Here is a 26,552-nt window from a genome sequence, read left to right on the forward strand (position 1 = left end):
TCCGCAAAAAAAGTTGCATTCTTTTCAATAAACTCAGGGTCGTTTCTGTTTTCAGGTTGTGCTTGAATTACCTTGTGTAACTTTTGGATTAGTAAATATCCTAAAATTCGAATTTTGATTCTGATCCATCGAAGTAAAATCTCTCACCGGGTCCATAACCTCTTGAATTGTAAGCCATGTTTAGTTTCAGAAAAGTTTCCGATATGTCCTGGAGATGAAGAATTCTAAGTGGGCAGCTGTTCTGTACAGGTTCCGGACTTTATAAATTTGCAGCCAAAGAGCCAAAGATCCTTCTCGTGTTGAAATGAAAAAATTATGTACTTGGATGCTGAAAGGTTTTATTTTTATGAAACAATTCTGGTTTCTTGTTTGTTGATAGCAGAACATGAATTAATTTGATTCGTTAGTTTCTAGCAGCAGCGTTTATAAATAGAATTTCCCAACTTTGGAGAGAGCATATCCCATTAGATATATACCCCATTAGATATCAAAAATATTGCAACACTTCAGTTGCTGTCCCTCTTCCCCAGCGCATTGTACAGCAAGAATTGGCAGTTTTATCCACACCTCCTCAACCACCGTGATCTCTGCTCTCTTTATTATGGCCAGCAAATGTCGCCATTCATACATAAAAATAAATCAATATGGCACTGACGTTTTGTCTTGGCCAGTCTTCAATGCCATGTTATACCAAAAAACGCTCCCTGGGACAAAATTGGGCTTCTTGCTGCCACAACTTTATCGTTCAATGGTGTTTCCCTATAATTCCATTGCCGTTTGGGTAGCATGCAGATCTAAACTATAGCCTAACCCACTTCTTACACAGCACTCTAAAGGTTTAACTTCTTACAGACTAAACAACTTCTATGCTTGGAACACTCCTGGACATGCTGAACTTACGTTTACTAAGAACTCTCTTTACTTTTGGTTGTCCAAAGAAGTTAATAAAAATTGATATATTTCTCTATGAATATAATTCCTCATTTATTCTTTTGATAGTGCCCCATCTTCAACATCGTCTTCTTTTTTTACCAACTTTTTGCCACTAACGAATATTTGTGTAAAAATTATATTTTTAAGAAAACATATTGCAAAGTAGAAACTTTGCAATATATTTTCTTAAAAACATAATTTTTACAAGTTCGCCTTATTTAATGAATTAAAAACGAAAAAACTTTATGAATGAACAATATTATTGTCATTATCTTCTTAGACAGCATAAATCGTTTATAACGTGGACAACATTATCCACAAAAACACGTTAAAGACATAGAAAAGTGTTCTTTATGATACCATAAATGCTGAATTAAAAGGATAGTGTTATCCATCAAAACAAAGAACAACTGACAGATGACGCAAAATAGTTGCGGATTGTTTCTGTGAACAGTGATTGTGTGTATATATATATATATATATATATATATATATATATATATATATATATATATATATATATTGTATAGTGTATATATATATAGAGAGAGAGAGAGATTGTATATATATATATATATTGTATAGTATATATATATATATATATATATATATATATAGAGAGAGAGAGAGAGAGAGATTGTATAGTATATATATATATATATATATATATATATATATATATATATTAGATTGTATATATTGTATATATATATGTGTGATTGTATATATATATATATATATATATATATATATATATATATATATATATATATATATATATATATATATATATACTGAACGAACCGTCTAGACTCAAAGACTCTAGTATAATACTTAAAGTTTTATAACAAATTTTATTCAGAATTTAGAGTAGGGAATTTAACACAAAATGAGCTCCTATTTCCGAGACATTTTATCATTTTAGAACAGTTAACTTTTGTTTATTTATATTTTCTATGAGAGATAAATTTTGTGCATTTATTTTTTTAAACTACTAAACTGATCTCCCATTATAACTTCTAAATTAATCATTTTTTTTTATCTTTGCCACATGTAATCACCTAAAAAAATAAAATCTCATTGGGGGGGGTGATTTAGTTGAGAGTGTTAATCTACAAATTTGTCAGTCGTAGTAGTAGTATTTTGTTTTTCTTTTTACAATAAAACAAATCAATCTTAGATTAAATCTTTATAATTAGGATAAAATATATGGACATTTTTTGATAGAGGAATGGTACAAAATAGTTACAAATACATTCTCGTTTTACCTATGTTAAGAATGATTTTCTCCTGTGTTAGAATCGGTATCAAGATCAGGTAATGTTTTGGAATCGTCCCATCACTAATGGAAGGATGGATGAATGAAATGATAAATGATTCTAGGGAGAGGTAATAGGAAGAGGAGAGTTGTGGGAGAAAAAGAATAGAGGGATTAATATTAATAAAAACTTTCACAAGAAACACTAGACTAGCTGAAAACACTATCAATAATTCCCCCCATCCTTTATCTGTGCCTAAACCTAAACGTAGATTCCATGAACAAAGCTTCTTTCTTAGAACTGCACGCCTGTGGAATTGTCTTCCGTTTTCCTGCTTTCCAGCTGAGTACAATATGGTTGTCTTCAAATCTAACGTAAACAAGTTCTTGATGAGCCATTCCATATAAGTTAACAAATTTATGTAATTTCCATTACTAATGATTAATATATTGTCCAATTTCTACTGTACACTATTTAACCCTTATCCTCGAGTGGCCTCTTGGCCTTGATAATGTGGTGATACCTGTGTAACCAAAAAAAAAAAACTGAATAAGAGAAGAGTAGGAGGATGCCACAAATGAATGAATGACGTAAATAATGGGTCAATCCACAAGCAGTCGCCTGTCTGTTTAGTTATTATCAGTCATTATGGCAACAAGGATTTGGATTAGATTATGTAAATATAGTTTTATTCAACAGCAGTGTTTGAGATGGTAAAACTGTATTTATTTATTTATTTTTTTTTTTTTTTTGTAATTGCCATCTCAAATTCATGAAATCAGATTTTGGCTTGGAGTGATATTCACCTGTCAGGATGCCAGTTATAACTTAAACAAAATCTATTTTTGGCCAGACATAAACTTGCTTAGAACACTTTTCGATATATTTTTATCAGCCACCCAAAAAATCCATCTTTCCAGGCTCTTTCCTTTTTATGCCTATCCTCAATTTCTCAATATTCTTAATTAATCTTTCTCTACTCTTCAAACGTTCCATATATTACATAAACCTGCATCGGTTCATGTTATGGTCGCATTAAAAAAAGTTCATTGGTTATGAGATATAGAACAGTAGAAGTATCAAGGCCAGTTGGCAGTAGAGGGCCAAAATAAAACATGGGACGAAGTGATAAGAATGGATTTTCATCCCGGTAGAGAATAATAGGGCTTATATATATATATATATATATATATATATATATATATATATATATACTAGCAGGGAGAGTCGACGTTGTCCAGGATTAAATAAGGATCAATGAATGTTCCACACTTCCAATACTTATATTTTCATCGAAATCAATGAAATTGCCCAATCAAATCAATTGATTGCCTGCTCTAGTTGGAAACTTATCATGATGCACAGGGGGGAAGCTTCACATGCCTTCCCACAGTGACTTAGTTCATAATATATTGTAGTCTACATTGCATTGTAGAGAACCTTATTTATTTAGATACATTGCTATAATATTCATATAAAATTATAGACTTAAGTCAATAATTTAATTTTTCCTACATAAATTATTATCATATCTGATAATCTAAAGAGATTTCTTTTCATATTGAATTCAGACAGCAGTGTAAATCTGAGGTGGTAGTCTGACTTGCTATTTGTTTTCTCGTTTCCTCTCACCATTTGAAATAGTTTGTCTAAGGGCTACAAAAAGGCACATGTTTTATTTGCTAACATTTGTATGATGAAATAGAAGTATATTTATTTAAACACACATTGGTCTTTATTATAGAGTGGAAGATATATAATTTGGGGAGAAGACACTGATAAAGTTCGACCTGGGCTAACAAGAAAATAAACCCTGATCTTGATCCACTTATGACTGGAAATAATAGACGACACCACAATCAGTAATAACATTTGTCTACTACTCACAATGCATCTTGGATTTCAGAATTTCGATATTTCCTTCTGTGGGCAACCACTCGGGGTTGACTGGAGAAAGAGTAAGGGGCTCCATCTGTAGGGCCGGCTCTTTGCTGTATGGCAGCCATCTTAAGGATCACTGTAAAAAAAGACTATTATTAATATCAAGTGAGAATTCTAAAGACCATGATAAGACTTCATTATTTTGTAAGTAATTTACATCTATTGAGTCTAAAATAAACACTGAGCCCATGCCAGCCATTTCTATCATTATATTCTCTCTCTCTCTACCTTGAGATACAAATTTAATTTGTTCCATAACTGTGTAGTATCTCAAAAAAAATTGTATCGCAAAATAATTATTCCCATTTGAATTAAAAAAAAAAAAAAACAGAATTAATCCATTCAAAATCTAAGAAATTTACCCAAACAAGCTCAAATTATGCTCTCTTTACACTCAACAATCACTAAAAAAAAGATAAATACAACAATAATGACATGGAAATTGATATATAATAATAAATGTTAATAAAAATAATTTTTAAAAATAGTTTTATGACATATTATGAAGGTCATAGTTGTACTTACTGCCTAAGCGACTGCTAGCATACAGGATGCATGCAAGGAGGAGGGAGAGGAAGAAGCAGGGTTTCCACACACACACATATACACGATATAGTAACTAAAAAAGGGCAAGATTATACACAATGAAAAACTTTGAATGAACTTACTAAATGCTTGCTATTTAAGTCTTAATGTAGCAGAAAGGATGAATAAAAAAATAATTAATAAAATTGTAACCAACTTACCATGGAGATAGGGATAAATGGCTAACAAAGATGAGCTAGGAGGAGGACGAGGCAGAGAGGGCTTAGACAGCATAGTTTAGATTACGACACACATACACACACTTTTTTCTTGCTTTGCATCTCATATTTTTTTTGTTTTTTGTTTTTTTGCTTTTCCTTTTGTATTTTTTTTTTTTTTTTTTTTTGCTTTTCTGTCTTTTAATTTTTTGGCATCGCATGATATTTGAAATTGCATCTAAAAAAATGTGATGTCCTAGGGCATAAATATAGATACAATGTATCGTCATGTTTTTAAAAAATTGTAACTTAGTGCATTACTATCTCAAGGTATTAATGTACACTAGTAAGTTACATGATAATGATAAATGGAAAAAATTAGTCCATAATCCTAAATTATAATTTTTACTTATTTTTTAAATTTTTATACTTTTTAAAAATTTACATGAATGCCTATATTTTCTTTTTAACTGTCTTACTGTTTCACCATCATGAACTGTTTCACCATCACAAAGTCATTAAAATGTAATTCCAGTATATATGCTTTGAAGCTGGAAACATAACTTCATTGAGTTTGTTATTTGTACAGGATTCATACAAGGACTATATACCTCAAAAATATATATTTTTATTTATATAAAGAATATCCCTATCTTGAGTTGACCATATTGGGGAGTGAAATAACAAACTCTCTCTAGCATATAACACAATCCTCTTTGTGTAAATCAATGGAGCTTAGGCGTTAGGACAATGTCTGATCACTGTAATTTCACATACCCATCTTAGCAGCAGCCAAATAGTGTAACAGTTAGAAGCATTAACTGTCGCCTAGGCGGTCTAGGTTAATCTTGGCTGGATGTAGTTACTAGTCTAGCCACACTGAAGAGCTATGATAAATTGAAACAGCCTGTCTTTGCATGACTATATATATATATATATATATATATATATATATATATATATATATATATACATATATTTCATTAGGCATATTTTATAAGAGAAAAAATGCTGCCTATATATATATATATATATATATATATATATATATATATACATATAATAGTGAACAGCCATGCTTTAAAATGATGAAAAAGCACACTTCGCCAGTTTTTGCACTAATATTCATAAAAATTCATAGAATTAATTTAGTAATTTAATTTTTCTTATAGAAATTATCATTTCTGGTGACCTAAAGAAAAAATACATTCACTGTTTATTGCTAATTTAAAGTGGAAGATTTGTTTCTAAATTTATTTAAAGCAGCAAAGGTTGTCTAACTTACTATCTGCTTTCTCGTTTCTCCTCATCACTTGAAATGGTTTCATCCAAAGGGGGAAAAAAAGCACGTTTTTACTTATTAACTTTTGTGTGGTGGAACGGATTTATATTTATTTACATACAAATAAATACATATTAGTCTTTCTTATAAACTGGAGGATAAATATTTTTCCTCCAATTTTTTGTTCATTGTTTTTTTCACCAGAATATGATTCACCTGCTTGTTCCTGTGCTGTACTACTATAACCCAAGTAACAAAACTCCTTAACAACTTCAATAGCCTCATCGTCTAAATCTACTTTCTCCATATTTGAATTCTCATCCGTTACCATTATATTTCTTGCACACAAACTTGTTATCATTTCTTAACCTACTAGTAATTCTACTATACGTCTTATGTACCAAACACTTACAGGTGCCACAAAAACTTGAGTTGCTCTTAACTCTTATTCCATCAACTGAGCAAGGTAACATTCCTTTTTCTGGGGTTTTCCAGCTCTACAACTACAGATCAACACTTTAATTTTGGAATGTTTACTTTCCTCAAGTTCTTAACTTAACAAGTAGACTTTCCATTGTTTTACAGGCAGGTACTCAATCATCCGCATAGAGAATCTCTTCCAAACAACCCTTACAAAACTCCCTGGACAACGCTTCTAACACACAAATGAAAAGCAACAGACTCAGTACAGAACCCTAATATACTTCCACTTTAACATTGGTGCTTTCATTAAATGTGATATTAATTTTAACATGACTTTGAATAGTTCTCTACATTACTTGAAAAACCTCCATCAGCCACTTATTTGTCCCTAATTTAGATAAAATCTACCAAGCAATACCACTCTGTTAAAAGCTTATTCTAAATCCATAAAAGTAAAATACAGGTTCATTTTTTACCATTTGTCTCAGGATACATATAGAACTAGTGACCAAATATAAAACCAAACTGCATTTCATCTATGTTCATCTGACATGTTATTTGCTGCTTAATTATTCTCTTAGCTACTTTCAGGACCTGATCTATGAATTTTAAGTCTCTGTAATTACCTTTATTTAGACCTCCCCCTTTACCTATGTAACAGTTCACAATTCCAGTCTTTCAGAATAACTCTTCTTATATGATCAGATTTTTCAAGTCTATGATGATTTCAACATCTGTTTCTTTCAAAATTTCTGCAACAATGCCTTGGAGTTTTATAACTCTTCTTCTTTATTTCTTATTTCTTTTTTTATTTGCATTTTCTCACCCAAACAAGGCACAATGCCATTTTTATGTAGGAGCTACTATCTGGGACATAATTTACAGGGATACTATGTAGGGAGTTCAGCAGCAAGATGTTTATTTGCATTACACTTGAACTTCTGTGTGTCAGTACGCTCAGGGAAGACGGTAACAGGGAGGGAATTCCAAAGGTTAGCAGCCCGAGGGAAGAAACTATTAGATTAGAAGGTTTTCTAGAATCTAGGGATCTCTACTGTGTAGGGGTGGGATTTAGGTTCTTGTCGGCTTTGTCGGAGGTATTTACTTCGAGGGGGTACAAGGGCTTGTAGGTCGTTGGAGCACCTACCATTTAAATACTTGTAATACAGGCAAAGGGGTGCAATATTTCGTCGATGGGACAGAGGTTGAAGCCTAGCTGACAGTGCAAGACCTATTGTTGGTGACTCTCTTTTGAACTCTGTCTAAAAGTGAGAGATTAGTAGCAGATGCACCAACCCAAATGTGGCAACAATACTCCATACATCTTCATCTTACTCACAGATATCTACCGTACACTCATTAACCCTTATCCTCGAGTGGCCTCCGGGCCTTGCTAAGTGGTGACTCCTTTGTAAAAAAAAAAGCTTCACATACTATTTCTGCTCAATTCTTATAGTTGAACTAGAAAGTGCTACTACAACTTCTACATTTTATCAGTCCCATACAAACTCAGTATTCAATAATCTTTCATAATAGCATTTCCAAGCATCCTTTTTGTCCTGTTCATTTTTTGCTAGCATTTTTAATGCACTTCTTTCCAATAATATACATATTTATTTGCCTTTGTCATCTGTTTAGATATCCTGAATAGTTTTTTTTTCTCGTTATACCTCATTTGCTCAGCCACCTTTTTGATTTTGTATATTAACTTTTTTTCCACACATTCAATCGTTTCTATTTTTTTGATAAACTTGTCAACATTCTCATCTCACCACTATTTCATTCTTGTTCCAATAAATTTGGTCTTTTTCCTACAACTTTTTCCTTCAACTTCAACTGTTCTTCCACATTTCCTGAAGTGCATCTTATAACCGAATGTTCCATCACGTGATCTCTAAACTTGCGTTTTGCATGTTCTCCATTCAAACTTCATGCTTTTCTCTAGTGAATAAACTTTTTCTTCATCTTGTGAGTTTTATTTGGTGTAAAATCACACATAACTGCTTTGTGCTGCGTCACACTTTCTATACCAGTCTCATATCATTTAAGAGCTTTCCGTCCTTTTTCCTCGCCTACAAATAATCTATTTAAGTCTTTGCTGTTCCAACTTTATACGTAATGAGAAAAGGGAAGCTATCTTGTTACATAATGCAACGTTGTTAATATAGAAATGGGTTTATGGAAACTGACCATGACAAACCTCTCTTGACGTCATGGCACATTATTGCTTGCTTTAATTTTTCCAAAACGTTTTTGGGCAGATAAGATTGCTTTGGAGAACAAATACTATAGAGTGATGAAACAGAAATTGAGCTTTTGGGGCAAAATGATGTTCAGAAGATTTGATTCAAGAAAGGCTATTGATTGTATATATGTGTGATGTGGTGTGGTGTGTGTGTTGCTATTTTCTTCATTTTTACGCTATCACAATTTATTTTTGAAATTATGTCTCAGCCGATGAGCATATTTCTATAGTTTTATAATAACACACTCAAAACCAGATGTTCATCATGTCATGTCTTGTTACGAACTGCTTGAATCCATACATACACAGATGACCTGCGTTTTGGTTAAGAATAAAGTGTAGTATTTGCTCTGATACAATACTTCATCTTTTCTGTCCTCGGTCAGTGAAAGAGAATTTTTTCTACACTGAGATATATGTTTATATCTTTCCTAAGTGCCCCTTTTTGGGAAGCTGGATGTTTCCCATATTAAAAACGGACATTGGGTTTAATGTTGCAAGGAAGCAAGTAAAAATAGAGACTTCATACAGAATTTTCAGTATAAATAATAAATGCAAATATTTTTTTTTAGATTTTAACCCAATTAATGATGATGTGTTTTCACAAACCTATGTGAATTCATTGAGATTATAAAAAGTAACAGAAATCCAGAAATTAACTGATAAAAATTACAACAATTTGACTTCAAATATTCATCCACCAATCCAGTTGTCTTTTTTTTCAAAGAATACTCGATTGTTATTACATCTCTGAATTCAAACACTCGTTTGACATTTCATCACCATGCCTGCTCAACACCTAATCGTCACTCTTCAAGAATTCAAGTATCCATTTCTTCTTTTCTTTTTCTGAAGATGAACGCTTCTGATTGTCATTAAGCTTTTCACACATACTTGCCACTAGCATGTGTACGTGTTCAAGTATAGCCACACTTACATCTTACTTTAGGTACACTTACATCCTACCATAGACAGCCATGCACATGCACGCACACACACACGCACATTTATTTCTTCCACATTCATATTCACTGCACCCAACATAATCAAAAACTCTATCCTCACAAGGAATTCACTTTTCTAATTTGCTTCTAAGCTTATTGTATGTTAACTTTGTATTGTTGATATCTACTTTTTGTAAACCCTTTTCTTCTGTAACGATGATGCTGATGATTATGACAATGATGATGTTGATGATGATAACAATGACAATGACGATGATGAGGTTGATAATGATGATGGTGCCAATGATGATGACCTTGATGACTATGACAAGCATAACGATGATGATGATGATGATGATGATGATGATGATGATTAGGAGGAGGAGATCTCTACAAAGGTTTATATCTGAATGACTCTCCACATTTAATCACTTCTCAATTAATAGCACCTCAACACTACAGATGATTATTGGACTTTCGGACTAAGATCAAAGTGTAGTATATGTTTTATCCTCTGTCAAATAGAGAGATTTTTTTTTTGTCTCAAATTCCGAGTACTCGTTTCTAAGGAATTGTATTTCCTCCACATAAAAAAAAATTACATTTTATTTAACTTTGAATTTGTGGGGAGGGATACGTAAATATGGTCATATAGACAGTAGACAGATAATTTAAGATTGATAAAAAAAAATCCCCCCTCCTTCTCTCTCTATCTATCTATCTTCTTTTTTTTTTTTTACATAGGCATCACCACTTATCAAGGCCGATAGGCCACTCAAGGATAATGGTTAAAGAGTGCAGAGTAGTCAAAAGGACAATATAGTAATCGATAGTAATGGAAGTTCGGTAAATTTGTTAACTTAAGTGGAACGGCTCATCAGAAACTTGTTCACGTTGAACTTGAAGACAACCATATTATAGACAGCTGGAAAGCAGGAAAACGGAAGACAATTCCACAGGCGAGCAGTTCTAAGAAAGAAGCTTTGATCATGGAATCTATGTTTAGGTTTAGGCACAGATAAAGAGTGGGGAAAATTATTGATAATGTTTTCAGCTAGTCTAGTGTTTCTTGTGAAAGTTTGGCGAGGGGGACCATAGATTGAGTCGAACACTTTCCATGAAAATAACGATAAAGCAGAGACAAACTCACAACATCTCTTCTGTGAGATAGAGGTTGCAGCGAAGAGAAAAGGACATCTCCCACCAGGCCACGAAGTCTATTTTGAACCCTATAAAGGCAGGACAAGTCTTTTCTAGCAGCTCCTGCCCATATGTGGCAACAGTATTCCATCCTTAGACGTATCTGGCTCTTATATAGATAGAGAATTGCATCAGCAATGAGATATCTACTGGATCGATAGAAGGATCTGACCATTTTTCCAGCGGCCTTGGCAACAGATTTGATGTACGTATTCCATTTAAGATCAGGAGTAAAGGTCAAGCCCAGAAGCCTGTCAAAACTTGAGGCCTCCCCAAGACAAGAGCCATTCATTTTAATTGATGCCAGATGGGGATCAGAACGTTGATGATGATAGAAGCTTGGTTTTAGATGCATTAAAAGTAACCAGCCACTCCTTTCCCCATTGTACAACGTGATCAAGATCAGAGGAGAGAGAATCGGAGAGAACTTGGTCGTTTACTGTCTTAGATGTGCTACCATAGATGGATTGGTACTGTCGTCAGCAAAAATGTCTACGAATGATGTAATCTAACTTTTTTCTTACATAGAATTAAAACTAAAAAATATAAAATTAGGTACTAGTGCAGAGAGTGATCCGGACGTAAATAATAACGTTATTATTTAAAAAGCCATTCTTAACATGGGGAGGGGAGGGTGTGTAGCAACCCCCCCCCTAATGAACTATACTCTCTGGCGGATCAATGCTTCCCTGTAAGTTCTTCGGCCATAGACTGACCAATCGACAGGCAGGGCGCATTGATCCTGCTGTCCCCAAAAAGAGTGCAGCAGGGCCATCCAACAGTCAGCACAGAGCCGCGAGCGAAGACACACCTTCCTCTCCTCCTCACCCAGCACCGACAGTCCGACTTGGACCTGACTCAATAACTTGGAGCTCCACCACTATTATCCCGTTGAATAAATACTTGCAAATGTTTAATGTTAAAAGGAGTTTGTCGTTTTTATCGAGGGTTCTAAAAGATAAATAATTAGCTGGGGTACAAGTTGTACCCCACTAAAGGTGTTTTGTACCTATTCTATACTTCAACCTTACAATTGAAGAAAAAAAAACATATCATAAAACTTTAAATAAACTTGGAAATACTATTTAAAAAATAGCGCGGATCACTCTCTGCACTAGCACCTAAAATTATAATGTATAAATAAATATTTAAACTATAAAAATAAAATAAAAGTAACAAGGAAGTTGCGTCTTACCGATAAATATTATTTGCGTCTCCTTGGTATATACGTTGTCATAGAGACGTAAGCATAAAGCGGTAGTTTAAATTAAGCAATTTCATTGGTTAAAATTATCGGACGGGCCATATTTTGAATGTCTTTCAAGTTTTATTTTAATTTTTATTTGATTTAAAATAACTCTACTTAATTAAATAAGCTAAATTCTTTTAATTTTTATGATTCAGGATTTTAAAAAATGTTAAATTGTGTTGGGTATTTAAAAAACTAGTTGGCTCATTTGCCCTTATTGAACGGAAGTTTAATCGGGAAAAGAAAGCATGGTGTCGTCTGGTTCTATGTCGGACACATTCGACAAAAATAAATCTAATGAAAGTGGAACCAATTCTGTTTCGGAAATGGCTGGCGAATCTTCTTACGATAAATCCGGACGACAGTTCAAAAATAAATCTTCGAATTTGAAAGGTATCCTATTTCCTGAGATTTTTTAAAAAGAAATCTATTTCAAATTTATGAAGAAAATAAAGGTAGTTTTAAAAATGGGATTTTTAAATAAATGAAAATGTCTATTTTTCTGTTTTAAAATGTCCAATTATTTCGTTAAAATGAATTAGTTATATTTTTTAATTGGTATTCATTTTGGTGCTTTTTTATTTTACTTGCGTATTTTAACTTTTTTTTTTTTTTTTTTTTTCTCAGTGATTTGACCTTGCCTTCTCTCGCTTTATTTATTTATTTATTTATTTTGGTAGATTCTTTGATACGACGCGTGAAAAAAATATTTTACGCGCACCGCACAAACGAACCATACTGCTTTAGTGCTTTACCTTTTTACAATGTTTAATGATAGACAATAGAAGGAAAAAAGGGTTTGGGTAATGTTGATTGAGTCTTGACCATGGGTGTGATTATTCGGCCCAAGGAAATAGTTCGCTTTGAATTCGAATTAAGACAGTAAAACATCGAACTGGAAACGAAAATATAAAACGAAACATTTCGAATTATTTTTCATTCCCACCCCCCTCATTTTTCTTGGTTATCTATTATCGAAATGGGTACTTGTTCAGTCAAGACATTAAAAAATGAAAATATCGAAAAAAAAGTTTAAATTTATGTATCCGTTATGGGACGAAGTTCTCTGAAAAAAAAAAATTTCACTTAATTTCATCAAGTAGTTTTTTTGTTTGTTTTTGTTTTGTTTTTTTACAGCGAAAAAACAATTTGTTATGATACCGAGCAAAATGTTCGATTTTTAGGAAGAAAAGCTAGTATTAGAGATGGGGAGGGGTGTCAGCGTTTTAACTGGAATTATCTCCCTTTGGCATTTCTAAAATTTGTGGGGGGTCGTCAGGCCTTTTTAGCAAGTAACTTCCTCCACAAATAAATAAAAATAAAAAGAAGACTTACATGCAAAACAAACGGAGGTTTATTCACAGAAACCAACCATTAACAAATAAAATATAATTCTCTTTATAATGAGTTCAGAAGTCCTTTTTAAGTGTTCGTATAAAAAAAAAAGGTGAATGTCTTTTTTTGTTGAACTGTTCATATGTTAAAACATGTTAAGAGAAGCAATAGGTAATGTTCGCCTGTGAAATTGTATGAAGCGCGCAGAGCGGTGAAAATTGAAGAGTGATAGTAACACGAGTGGAACGTCTGAATGAAAATGCAGTTGAGAGAGAGATTTGATGTTTGTGTGTGCTTAAATACTATTTGGACCGGCTCCCAGCGAGCTTAAGAAGAAAAATTTAGAAAAATGTCCTTGGAGAAATCCCATTGGACGGAAACATCATGTGGGGTACTCTGTACTACGTCCGCTCGTTTTGAGTCGATTTAATATATAAGGCCACGCCGGAATTTGCATGGGAGTTATTCTTTATTTTTCACGCGCCAACATAATCATAATCATACTGCATGCCTAACTTGTATATATTTTATAACAATTTTTAATCCGAATCTTAACCGTGTCAACTGGCACGAATTCAAACAAAATTTTTTTTTTTTTTAAATCCAAGATGGCCGCCTTCAACGCGCTCTCATAAAAATGTTTTACCGCTGTAAAAAAAAAAAATAAATAAAGTACTTGATGAAATTAAGTGAAAATCTTTTTCGGAGAACTTCGTTCTATAACGAATACATACAACTTAAACTTTTTTTCGATATTTTCATTTTTTAATGTCTTGACTAAACTGTATAAGCGCCTCGAAATGAAACAATACAGCAAAAAATATTTTTCTTTAAATTTTACGTGAAAGTGAAGAATGCTTCGTACACTTGCGGTAGCAGAACTGCACAAGTACCAAAAAGTTGTTGGGGTTTTTTCTAATTTATTATTAGGTGAAAGAATGGTTCGTATGTTTTGATGATAATTCGTTCATTCATTCACGTATGTAAAATCAAAACAAATAGACATATGCCCCAAACTCCCGGTCACGTGTCAGAGGGAGCGTTAGGTCGTCCGCCATGTTTTTAGCGATTTTGGGAAAGTGGCAGGATTCTTAACCTCCGCCTTTTTTGGTACTTGAACAGTTTAATCAAGACATTAAAAAATATCGAAAAAAGTTTTAATTGTACGTATCCGTTATGGAATGAAGTTATCCAAAAAGTGTTTTGATAAGCTTCTGGGTTTTATCTTTACTCCTGGTTTGAAATGGAACACATACATCAAGTCTGTGGGCAAGGCCGCTGGGAAAATGGTAGGATCCTTCCACTGCTCCAGAAGATATCTCACTAATGATGCAATTCTCTATCTATATAAAAGCCAAGTACGTCCAAGGATGGAGTACTGCTGCCATATTTGGGCAGGAGCTGCTAAAAACAGCCTATCCTGCCTTGACAGAGTACAAAATAGACTTTGTGGCTTACTGAGGGATGGCCTTTTCTCTTCCCTACAACCTCTCTCCCACAGAGAAGACGTTGCAAGCCTATCTTTGTTTTATCGTTATTTCCATGGCAGGTGCTCGTCTGAACTCCAATCTCTGGTCCCCCCCCCTCGCCGATCTTTCACAAAAAACACCTATCTAACTGAAACCACTGTCAATAATTTTCCCCCATTCTTTATCTGTGTCTAAATCAAAACGTAGATTCCATGAACAAAGCTTCTTTCTTAGAACTGCACGCCTGTGGAACTCTCTGCCGCTTGCCTGGTTCCCTCCTGACTTCAACTTGGATGTCTTCAAGTCCAACATAAACAAATTCCTGATGAACCGCCCTCTTAAGTAATGACACTTTATCAAATCTCCAATACTAACTATTACTACGATACTATCCCATTGATTACTGTACACACAATAACCCTTATCCCTAATTGGCTTCTGGGTCTTGATAGATGGTGACCTCCATGTAAAAATTTTTAAAAAATTAAAAAATTCACTTAATTTCATCAAGTAGTAGTTGTTTTTTTTTGTTTTTTTTTTGTTTTGTTTTTTTTACAGCGAACAAAAAATTTATGATACCAAGCAAAAGGTTCGATTTTTAGGAAGAAAAGCTAGTATTAAAGATGGGGAGGGAGTCTCGGCGCCTTTAAACTGAGTTATCTCCCCGTGGCGTTTTTAAAAATACAAACAAAAATTTTTAAAATTCCAAGATGTCTGCCTTCAACGTGCTGTCATAAAAACGTGTTTTTCCGCTGTAAAAAAAATAAAAACTACTCGATCAAATGAAATCAAATTTTTTTCAGAGATCTTCAGTTCAAAAACGGATACGTACAATATAACCTTTTTTCGATATTTTAATTTTTTCATGTCTTGATTAAACTGTACAAGTGCCCTTTTTTTCTTTTTTTTTTTTAATAGTATTTTGAATTTAAATTCTATTTTAGTGATAAAAAACCGCTGGAAATGAAAAAAATATAAACAGATTTTAAAATAAAAAACGAAACAATTTTTATTTACATTGTAAACATTAGAAATAGAACTTTTTATAATTTAAAATTTTTAAACAATACGAACAGAATTGTTCTTGGACTTTGTGGGGGTGTTTTGCAACTATTCTGTACTTTCACCTAACAATTTAATTGTTGAAGAAATTTTAACAATTTATATACCCATAGCTAAAAATGTTATAAAATAAGTTTAGCTTATTTGTAAACTGAATGATATGGTCACTGTTTCCATGGATACAAAACGGTGAATCAGGATTTGTGTCCCTCTCGTTTTTGGTTTGGGTTGTTTTGGGTTCGAGGTTAAGCGCCACCTAAGTTTACATATTGCAACGCAATTATCCAAAAAAGCGGTGATTAAAGAAACATTAATAAATTCATTATTTAACTTTATTTACAACGTAATGAGAAAAGAACCGCCCTGGTGTGAATAAAAACCGGTGTAACGTGAAAACCTCACACGAGCCTAAAAATTATTTGATCACGATGAGACCGGGTTGTATGTTTTAGTTAAAAATAAATAATGGAAAGGTTTTTATAAAATTTTCATTTTCAGAAAATATATTTTACAAAAATAAGTAATACGAATCACATGGAGCAATTGGAAAAATAAATTTCAATTGATGTGAGGAACCAGTGATGTTACAAAGTTGAGTGCGAGATCACATTTCGATTTGTGAAGCTTTCTCACAAAGACAACAAATTAGCAGGAGCAGCAAATATATTATGCGATTAGAAGGGACAGCCCCAACCATGACAAATAATAGCAGCAGCAGCTAAAAGCAACATTATTTACAAATCTTTACAAAATGCTCAACTCTGATTGATTGATTTCCAACAGTTTGATTGGCTGTCAAAATCCAACTTTCACCAATCAGAAAAAACTTGCCGTGGGAGCCGGACATCTGCTAAATTTACATTTAAATAGAGAGGAGCCAAGCTGATCAGGAGATTGGCTTGATAGAGCTTGGCGCACGCCGCACAAATGCCTGTCAGTTGAGAATTCAACTCCAAAACCAAGGAGAGCAACCAACTTTAACCCTGGCCAGTTTGGCTACGGGTCTCGACTAACACCAAGAGATGAGAAATACTACAACTTGACCGGTCTACCACCGGCCAATACTGACTTCCACACCAGACCACTGGTCAAATCTCCAGCCTAAGGATAAACAAATCCATCAAAGGTGCTACTATTAAATGCTTCTACACCAGGAGACTTGACTTCTTACCTAAGAGAAGAGACGGCTGCCGACAAAGTCGATATCGCTGACTGGCAGATGACAATCTGTACCATGTTAGGATCAACAAAGCCGTGGAACATAGCTGAATAAATGTCCCGTCTAAACGTGACAACCGACAAATCTGCTAAGTTGACAACGTGACAAACGACAAATCTACTAAGTTGTTTCCTTTAACTTTTCCCGTAGAAAAACAAACTCTTATTCTCCGATATTGTTATGAAAACCATCCAGCGCAAAGAACAACATACATTGATATATTTTGCAAACAAAATTATTATTTATGCTAGGTTGTCTTCCTTGAACATTTTTCATTGAAAAGCAAGCTCTTATTCTTTGATATTGCTATCAAAACATCACAAGGAATAACTACCCCATCTAAACATGACAGGGACAACATCTTCATAACAAGTAGATGACAAATCTGCTGTGTTGTTCACTTTAGACATTTCTTATTGAAAAACAAACTTTTATCCTTCGATATTGTTATCAAATCACCACAAGGAATAACAAATATTGACATATTTTATCAACAAAGAAAGACGCAAATTGTTGATAAAGACTATACTGAAATGAATAACCTTAACAGCAGAGACAAACTGTTGTTGAACTGAAGAACATTTTATTTTGCTTTTCTTAAGTTTATATTTTTAAAATTACGATTGCACAATCAATTGCTTAAAATTAAACCTATGTTGTCTGGTTCTTTCCCGCCACCATACGCTTATTCTGAATATAACAGATATATTAGAAGATGATTAAGCTTTTCCATCACGAAATAATTTAAACATTATTTACTTTGTGAAGTGATTTATGAAATTAAAAATGGTACTCTTTACTTTAACTACAATTCAACATTCACCGTTAAATTGATGACTTTACCCTTTAAATTAAAATAAATCACAGAAATATATATTATTATTCAAATACGTGGCTTATTCTCAAAATTAATTTTTGGAATTTATTTAAATACAATTTCAGGTATATGCCCCCCCCCCCCTGCATATATGGTGTAATCTAGAAATCCAATTTTCACAAAATCTACACATTAAATTAGGCTGTATTTTAGTAATATTGCGTTGAATGTTGTTTTCTAAGTGATCTATTGTGTTTGCTTTATCAGTGTAGACAAGGGCCTTTACATATCCCCAAAGAAAATAATCTAATGTTAAATCGTGTGAATGGAGTGACCAGTTCACCGGTTCATTTTGTAAAATTATTCGTCGACCAAATGTAAATTAATCATCAAATGTAAATAAAATAAATTTGCACAATTTGCAAACGCTGCTTGGGTGTCAGTCTCCTCATGATAAATTGCCAAACCAAGTTGAACTCAAAATAACTGATAGTTGCCAAATCTGCAATTAAATAAAATAATTGTCAATTTAAAGTTCGCCACCTCTAAAAAAGAACATCTTTTATTTTCAAAGTATTTAATAATGAAAACGTAATAATCAATGCATCTATTTTGTGAAAATATTCAATATTTATTTTTTCTGTACTTTTGTTAATTCTGATATTTTTTTTCAAGGTGCTGTGTTTATTACTTCTCTTGCTGGGGCCTCCCTTCTTTTTGGATTTGGGGCTACCGTTGCAATGGCAAAGAAGAAAGATCCAACCATGTTTGCTAAGGTAAGTTTTTTAAATACAAGGATTGTGAAGAAATTTTTTGCAGCCAAAATAGTTTACTTCAATTATTTAATTATATAAATTGTTTAATTATATAAATTGTTTAATTATATAAATTAAATTTGTTCAAACTTAAAATATGCATTCATATAATAAATGCATATTTTCTTGATTGGATGTCAAGAAGAGTAGAAAAAACATGTAATTTTTCCTGATGCATTTTAGTCTTTTGAGTAACATTAGTTGATTTAATCATGAAGACATCTGCATAACAGCATAAATATGAAGTTACTTTCATCCAAACAAATTTCTGTGACATTTGGTTGATCTATTCACCCAAACACCAATTCTGTCAGCATGCTTCTACATATTTTGGTAAATCCGCCTTTCTCATATATCCACATATTAGAAAATCAACATGTGATCATAAATATGTGTGTATTGTAAGTGCAAGTGAATCCTATTTTATTGGCATCAGGTTTTCGTTTTTGGCTTATCTCTTTACATGTGAGAAAAATAATAGGAGCAGTCAACAGGACCACAGTTAACATTCCCTTCACGTCTAATGATTGATATCATTTCTGAATTCTCTTCCTATAATATTTGGTTTATCAAGGATTGAAAGTTTATATGAACCTCAATGAGGGCTATAGATCATGGTTGAAACTGTTGTTTAGGTACTTTTCTCTCGCATGGGCTGGTGCACATTGTACATGGGGATTGCAACAATGCAATGTTATCTCCGTTTTTTTACTTCAAATGCAAAACGTGTTGCATCAAAATGAAGAATCAAAACCAAAAACTTTTTCTTTAATATATGGCTTACTATTTATTGCAATAGAATTCCCTTGGTACATTCCTGCACCACAGATGCAGTCAACTCCTCACCTCACAACTTCAAAGGTGGCACATCTGCTCACTTCAAGTGTAAATCTCATTCTGATGTTTTTCTCAATCCTTGCACAGTGATGCATCTCTGCACTTGTTCTTAATAAAATCCTCAATTCGTATATCTCAAAATAAAATGTTTATATTTCTAATTCTTGTACTAAACTTGAAATTGTCTCAACACAGCAGCACTCCATACACGATATCCACCCATATTCTAACCTACATCTCATTACCATCTAGGTTATAATTTTTATTTATTATTCTGCTTTTTTGATCACACAGAATGATCTTGTTATACCTATTTACAAGTTGCTTCTAGCTGAATCATCTTCATGAGTTTAAGTCTTTAGAAGAATTAGGTCTACTTTACCAATATATAGTGTCATAGCCAAAAAAAAAAGCCAGTAGTACTCACCCTACATCGGTTCCTTTGAAGGAAGTATCTAGGGAATATCGAATTCACAAGCGGTCCCCAGTCACCTGTATATCCTGGTTAGGTTTTTGCAGGGAAGTGTCGATGTCCTCTTATATACAGCACCTGGTATTCCTAAATGGTCACCCATCTACAACTGACCAGGCTCAACATTGTTTAACTTCAGTGATCTAACAAGAACTAGTGTGTCAATGTGATTATGCCATGTTTTTTTTTCTTTGGTTTTTTTGGTTTTTTTTACAAGGTGGTCACTACTTATCAAGGTCTGGAAGCCACTCAGGGATAAGGGTTATTGTAAGTACAGTACGTTAGTGTGGAGATTTAATAAAGTGTCTACTTAAGGGGGCGGTTCATCAGGAATTTGTTTACATTGGACTTGAAGACATCCAGGTTGTAAGGTGGGAAGCAGGCAGACAGAACAGAGTTCCACAGGCATGCAGTTCTAAGAAAGAAGCTTTGTTCATGGAATCTACGTTTTGATTTAGGCATAGATAAAGAGTGGGGAAAGTTTTTGACAGTGGATTCAGCTAGATGGGTGTTTTTTGTAAAAGATTGGCGAGGGGGGACCAGAGATTGGAGTTCAGACAAGCACCTGCCATGGAAATAACGATAAAACAAAGATAGGCTTGCAACGTCTCTTCTGTGGGAGAGGGGTTGCAGGGAAGATAAAAGGGCATCCCTCACTAAGCCACGAAGTCTATTTTGTACTCTGTCAAGGCAGGATAGGCTGTTTTTAGCAGCTCCTGCCCAGATATGGCAGCAGTACTCCATCCTTGGACGTACTTGGCTTTTATATAGATAGAGAATTGCATCAGTAGTGAGATATCTTCTGGAGCGGTAGAAGGATCCCACCATTTTCCCAGCGTCCTTGGCAACAGACTTGATGTACGTGTTCCATTTCAGATCAGGAGTGAAGGTCAAGCCCAGAAGCTTGTCAAAACATGGGGCTTCTCCTAGACGAGAGCCATCCATTTCAATTGATGCCAGATGGGGATCAGAGCGTTGATGATGTAAAGATAGGAGTTTGGTTTTAAATTCATTAAAGGTAACCAGCCACGTCTTCGCCCACTGAACCACGCGCTCGAGAGTACATGGTGTCCTAGATGATTGGATGACAAAGTTATGATTGAAGTTTATTTCCCATTGTGTTAACATGTAATCTCTTGTGCTGTTATGGCCAGATTTTTATAGTGATAAGAGCGTTAGGAACCGACTGCGTATGATTATCTTCCCATCTCTATTCAAATCAGTTTGCATGAAAATTTGATCTCTTTCAACTGAGATGCAGGTCTGGCAAGATGCTGTGTTCTCTTCCTCACCTCTTATGAATATATTCACATTTGAGCTTAAAGACTAGGACTCTATTACATTTCTGCTCTAATATGTGCTGACTAAACCAACTTGCTTTGTTGTCTTACGTTTTTATGTTGCTAAATAAAGTTGATTTATTTTATTTTGAACTCTGGCGACCTTTTTTATTTATCCGAAGCAAGTCGAGTGAGATGGATACAGACATTACTACAAAATGTTTATCTTAAATTTTCAACCAGCATCTCTCATCTTCACTAAAACTTATTTCTACAAGGTGCATTTGCTAATTTAGTCACATGGTTACTTCTATAAAAGGTGTGACACACAGAATCATTTCCTCTTTTAATTTGCTTATGTGACATTGTCAACTCTGTCATTATGCCGTTGAGACAAAATAATTGGAACATAGTTTCCATTAAAAAAATATATGCATAAACCCGTGGTGATATTTACATTTATCAGATCCAAAGCACCTGCAAAGTCACACTTGTCAAATGGCCATTCGAAAGAGATCAAAAACAGACGCTCAGTTCTTAGCTTTTTGCAGGTATCGGTAATTTGCATGTGTGAACATAATCGATTTTAAAAGGTGAGAAGTTGCAATTGAACAGATAAAAAAGAAATTCATAATTATCGGTTTAATGTTTTATGTACTGCTGTGTGTTGAACGACTTTTTGGATTTGATTTTCAAACTAACCTATCTCTGGTCGAGTCTGTAATCATCCCTCTTTCTCTCAACTTCATCCTTCACTTCCTTTCATGTTTTCCATGTCCTTCGGCAAGCTCAACTGTTCTACAGCTATTAGACAAAGCTCTCTCATTAATTCTTTTAACATGACCATACCAACCAATCTCTTGTTCTGCACACATCTCCTTATATTGCTCAGATGTAATCTTCTTCCGCAGTCATAAGATTTAAGTCTGCTTTTAAGAATCACATGAAACTGCCATTGTATTATTCTTATATCATTTCTCTGCATGCAATGGATGTGCTCAACCTAAACTGGCCAGCTTCAGGAAAAGCATTTGTTAATGAATTATCTGGAGAAATATTTATCTTCAAGTTCATGAGGTCTGCAATTATTATGAGCAATTCCTTTCCCTTGGTGAAATCTGCATCAGTATAGGGTCAAAGAAAATTTTTTTTTTCTAAATTTTAGATATTATTCATTCCAGGCAAAACTAGATAAAGCCAGGCTTATTTCACATGAAAGTTTTTTTTTTTATTATTATTTTTATCATGCTGCCAATTTCATGTTGTTTAAGTTTATTTTTGTTTTTAATTTGTAAAGTTGATTTTGTGACACTTGAAATTTTTAATAATTGTAATTTAAATCTGTTTTTCTTCTCAAGACTCTCATTCCAAGTCGAGAAATTCCTGAAACTGGACATTCTTTTGCTGGGCGAGCGCTTGCCTGGGGAACCTTTTATTCTGTTTCTGGATTTTCTCTGTTGTGTTTTGGAGTTTGGAAAATGCTTGGTGTTCACAATGTAAGTATATATTTTTTTTCCTACATTTTTTCACATCTTTGCCTCCAATTTTTCCTTTTTTTTATATTTTTCATGTTTCCTTTTTATTTGATCTTTGTTTTTTAAATGTATATTTGTGTTCATATATAGCAGCAAAACTATGCTGTTTCATGTTGAAATTGTGCATTTTTCTTTTGAATCATGTTTTTACAGAGTGACGTCCATATCATAAACAATGTTTTGTATAAAGTAAAAAAACGTTTCTAATTTAAGTAAATATTTTCCAAGAACCTTGTCAAATTTTCTCACCCACAAAGAAAACTTTCCCTACAACTTGCCGTTTTATAGTTTTGTTTTTTTTTTTTTTCATTTCAGCTTGTGGAATTTCGTGAAAAAATGCAAAGTCTTTTTCCCAAAAAACAGCCTAAAAATTCTACCCAAAATGAACGGACAGAATTTGCTAATTTGACTGACTTGATGCAATATATCATTGATTTGGATGCCGAGGAAAAACGAAAGAAGCAGTCCCTCAAATCTAATCTTGCAGCCGGAATAACAGAAAACTGAAAATAGAATGTGTTACCATAATTTGCCTATGTTTAAAAGAAATAAGTATTTTTTTTCTTTTTAATTAATAAAATATTTATGCGTAATGTATGTATATGTAAGTATCATCTGATCTCTCACATATCATGAACTTTTCAAATTTAATCTCCAGAAGATTTCATCAAATATTCTGCATATGATGAAAGTCTGATGTTTCTGTAGGCTTGGCTAAAGCTCACACGATATTGAAAATATATTTTCTTTCCTACTTTTTGTAATTTTAGTGATTTTGTTTTTAAAATGAAAAATAGTTTTCTCAAGTAAAATAAATGCAGCTGATGAGTAGATGTGCCATCTATTGGCAAAAAAATGTAAATTACTTGTAAGCTCATCAACATCATTCAACAAACTCTAGTAATGAAAGATAATTTGTTGACAATTACAATACTTTGTTTATTATCCCGATTAGAAAATACTTTGAAACATTAAAATGTTACTTGATAATCATTAGATTTACAAATACTTGATGGTAACACCAATTAGTAGAATATTTAAATGTTTCTTTCTAATGCATTAGCACACAAAGAAAATGTGCAGCTACAGAAATCAACGTGTAAATTACAAAATGATTCAGAATCAGTACACTAATATCCAAAAAAAAATGCTAATATAAAAAAAAAATGGAAAACTTAAAATATTTTCATATAAATCTACCAAAGATCTAAATGTAAGTGGTATTTTTTTTTTAATTTTACAGCTGAAAATTGTAGGCGTACTAGTTGTGCTATTCCAAACTAAACTATTTAATATTTGTATCTTGTACAGTACAAGCATCTAATATGAGATTAAAACTGTTGGCCTCACGATGCTGCATGATATGTAAGAACAATGTATGTTCAAACTTTTGGATAAATGTCTTTGCCTATTCATTGTAACACATCATCTTCACTGTGAAATCGATAACAGATAACAATAGAGGCCTCCTTCCAGATAATGCTAAGTCCACTGCAGTAATCAGGGGGAAATCATTGTGAATCACTACTGTACCCTCTATAATTGATGGAGTTCCACAAGAGCTGAGTTCATTTATTTTAGTCTGCACTAGGTGTGTTATGATGATACACATCCACATCAAACCGACATTCTATCAAACTAGTTCATATTCTTGAGTTATTAATGAAGTGAGAGGGGATCTAATACTGGCAATGCCAATGTTTTGCCCTATTGGTTTCAGCAGAGCCAAGTGCCCTAACCAATAATATAATGCTCTAGAAAAACATTCAACTTAATTTAATCTCTTTCCATTCATTTTTTTCTTCCCTTAACGCCATATTTAGAAAAGACAATCTATGCAAAGGACGAAAATAAAACTTGAAACAATCATGAAAAGAAAATTGGCATACAATTGTAGAATAAGATTTTTACTTTTTTCTTTGAAATTCCTGTTCATCATATTTTGGTGTTTGATTTGCCACCCGAGTGTCATGTCGCCTCTACACACCCACCCATACTTTTTGTCACGTCGCCTCTACACACCCACCCATACTTTCTCATAATTTTTGTAAATAATAAATCTGTAAATAATAAATGCGCAAAATTGGTTTTTGTTTTCTATTTTAGAATTTCTTTATTTTTTAATCTTTTTTCAAAACGAGAACTGGTGCATTATTGGCCTAATAAATACTAACACAGATGATGAAATTGGTTATATGAAGATCAAATTGCATTCACTTATACTGTCATATCATTGTGGAAGGTATGAACCCAACCCTCCCAAGTTTTGTCTCAAATAACATGTTTAATAAATTGTTTCTAATAAGAATTGTGCTTTTGGTATCATGAATACAAAGGTTGATTTTCCATCAGATGGAGAAACTGAACCAAAAGAATGTTAACTTTGTGATGTTGGATCAACTTTAATAAATCAATTTTCTTTCAGTATAATACCAAGTAATCTGTAATGTTGTGACCCTTTCGGTAATCACAGCATAGTATCTGTTAATTGTGGCAGGCAGTGCCAAAAGTTAAAACATTATTATTAATTGATTTAAGCGACGGTGGATTGCTGGATTAATTATTGATTGAAAAAATGTGAGTGACAGCTGGAATAATAAAAGGCTACAAAGCAATATGAATTTAGAAAATAAAGGTAAACAGAGTTCTGGAGGGATTTTTAGTTTACGTAAACAAATAACTAAATTTAGGTTTACGTCGGCGTTGGAGTCTTAGACATGTGATCATACGTAGATTTGAGTAGATTTTAATCAGTCATTAACTGAACACCAGGGAAAATGGACGACTCAAGAGGGAGTTAGTCTCTCTCCATGATGCGGGGAGCGGCATCTTCCATGACAGCCAAGATATGAAGACTAAAAGAAAAAGTGTTGTAAATCCATGAAACACCAAACTGTTGAGAATGAGGAAAAGCAAAAAAAAAAGTCTTGTTACTGCTTCACAGTGAAATGTTTTCTTGCAGTGTCCAAGAGATGAAGAAAGCCACAATCTAAGGTTAATAGTCCGTTATCAAACGGCCATTCTGTGCTTATGTGTCATGTTTGTTGACCCCATCCTGAGTTAATGACTTACCTTGTCAATGTTAAGCGAACATCTGTTTGAATATTGAATATGGCTAAAAACACACACACCCACAACAACCATTTATAACAATTAGACGACAGGAGCATTGGTTCTATACATGTATTATATAGACTAGATGGGCATGAACACATACACACACACACACACACATATATATATATATATATATATATACACACACACACACACACATTATATACAACCATAATACAAGATTTGGGAGGCAGTGGGGTCTTTTCATGAATTAGCAATGAAAACTTTTCTTTCACCAGACAACTGAACATTCACACCATAATGAACAGAAGAACAGACAATCAGCCATATACAGTGCTAGTACCCAGTGAAATATTGGACAGAAAATGAAAACGCCTGCTGCTCCACTCTCAAAAATGTCCATTTTTTAAAGAC

The 26,552-nt window shown here is 33.4% G+C and overlaps 2 protein-coding genes across 2 annotated transcripts in view; one reads left to right on the forward strand and one right to left on the reverse strand.

The window, feature by feature from the left end:
* The window catches only part of LOC145248011 (radial spoke head protein 3 homolog B-like), a 162,263-nt gene extending 150,058 nt beyond the window's left edge, over positions 1 to 12,205 (reverse strand). Inside the window, exons 1-2 of the mRNA XM_080109704.1 lie at positions 12,166 to 12,205; positions 4,080 to 4,209 (exon numbers count right to left, since the gene is read on the reverse strand). Of these exons, the coding sequence (XP_079965830.1) occupies positions 4,080 to 4,198 (119 nt within the window). The 5' untranslated portion in view covers positions 4,199 to 4,209; positions 12,166 to 12,205. The remainder of the gene's footprint in view (positions 1 to 4,079; positions 4,210 to 12,165) is intronic.
* A 223-nt stretch (positions 12,206 to 12,428) lies between these two features.
* On the forward strand, positions 12,429 to 25,143 carry LOC145248012 (transmembrane protein 242-like). Its single transcript, XM_080109705.1, has 4 exons — positions 12,429 to 12,612; positions 18,797 to 18,897; positions 22,884 to 23,021; positions 23,376 to 25,143. The coding sequence occupies exons 1-4, from the start codon at positions 12,468 to 12,470 to the stop codon at positions 23,565 to 23,567; spliced, it is 576 nt and encodes a 191-aa protein (XP_079965831.1). The 5' UTR covers positions 12,429 to 12,467; the 3' UTR covers positions 23,568 to 25,143.
* Positions 25,144 to 26,552: the final 1,409 nt, after the last annotated feature.

Source organism: Euprymna scolopes, chromosome 26, assembly GCF_053919585.1.
Source record: "Euprymna scolopes isolate OS-2025 chromosome 26, ASM5391958v1, whole genome shotgun sequence".
Lineage (NCBI taxonomy): Eukaryota > Metazoa > Mollusca > Cephalopoda > Sepiida > Sepiolidae > Euprymna > Euprymna scolopes.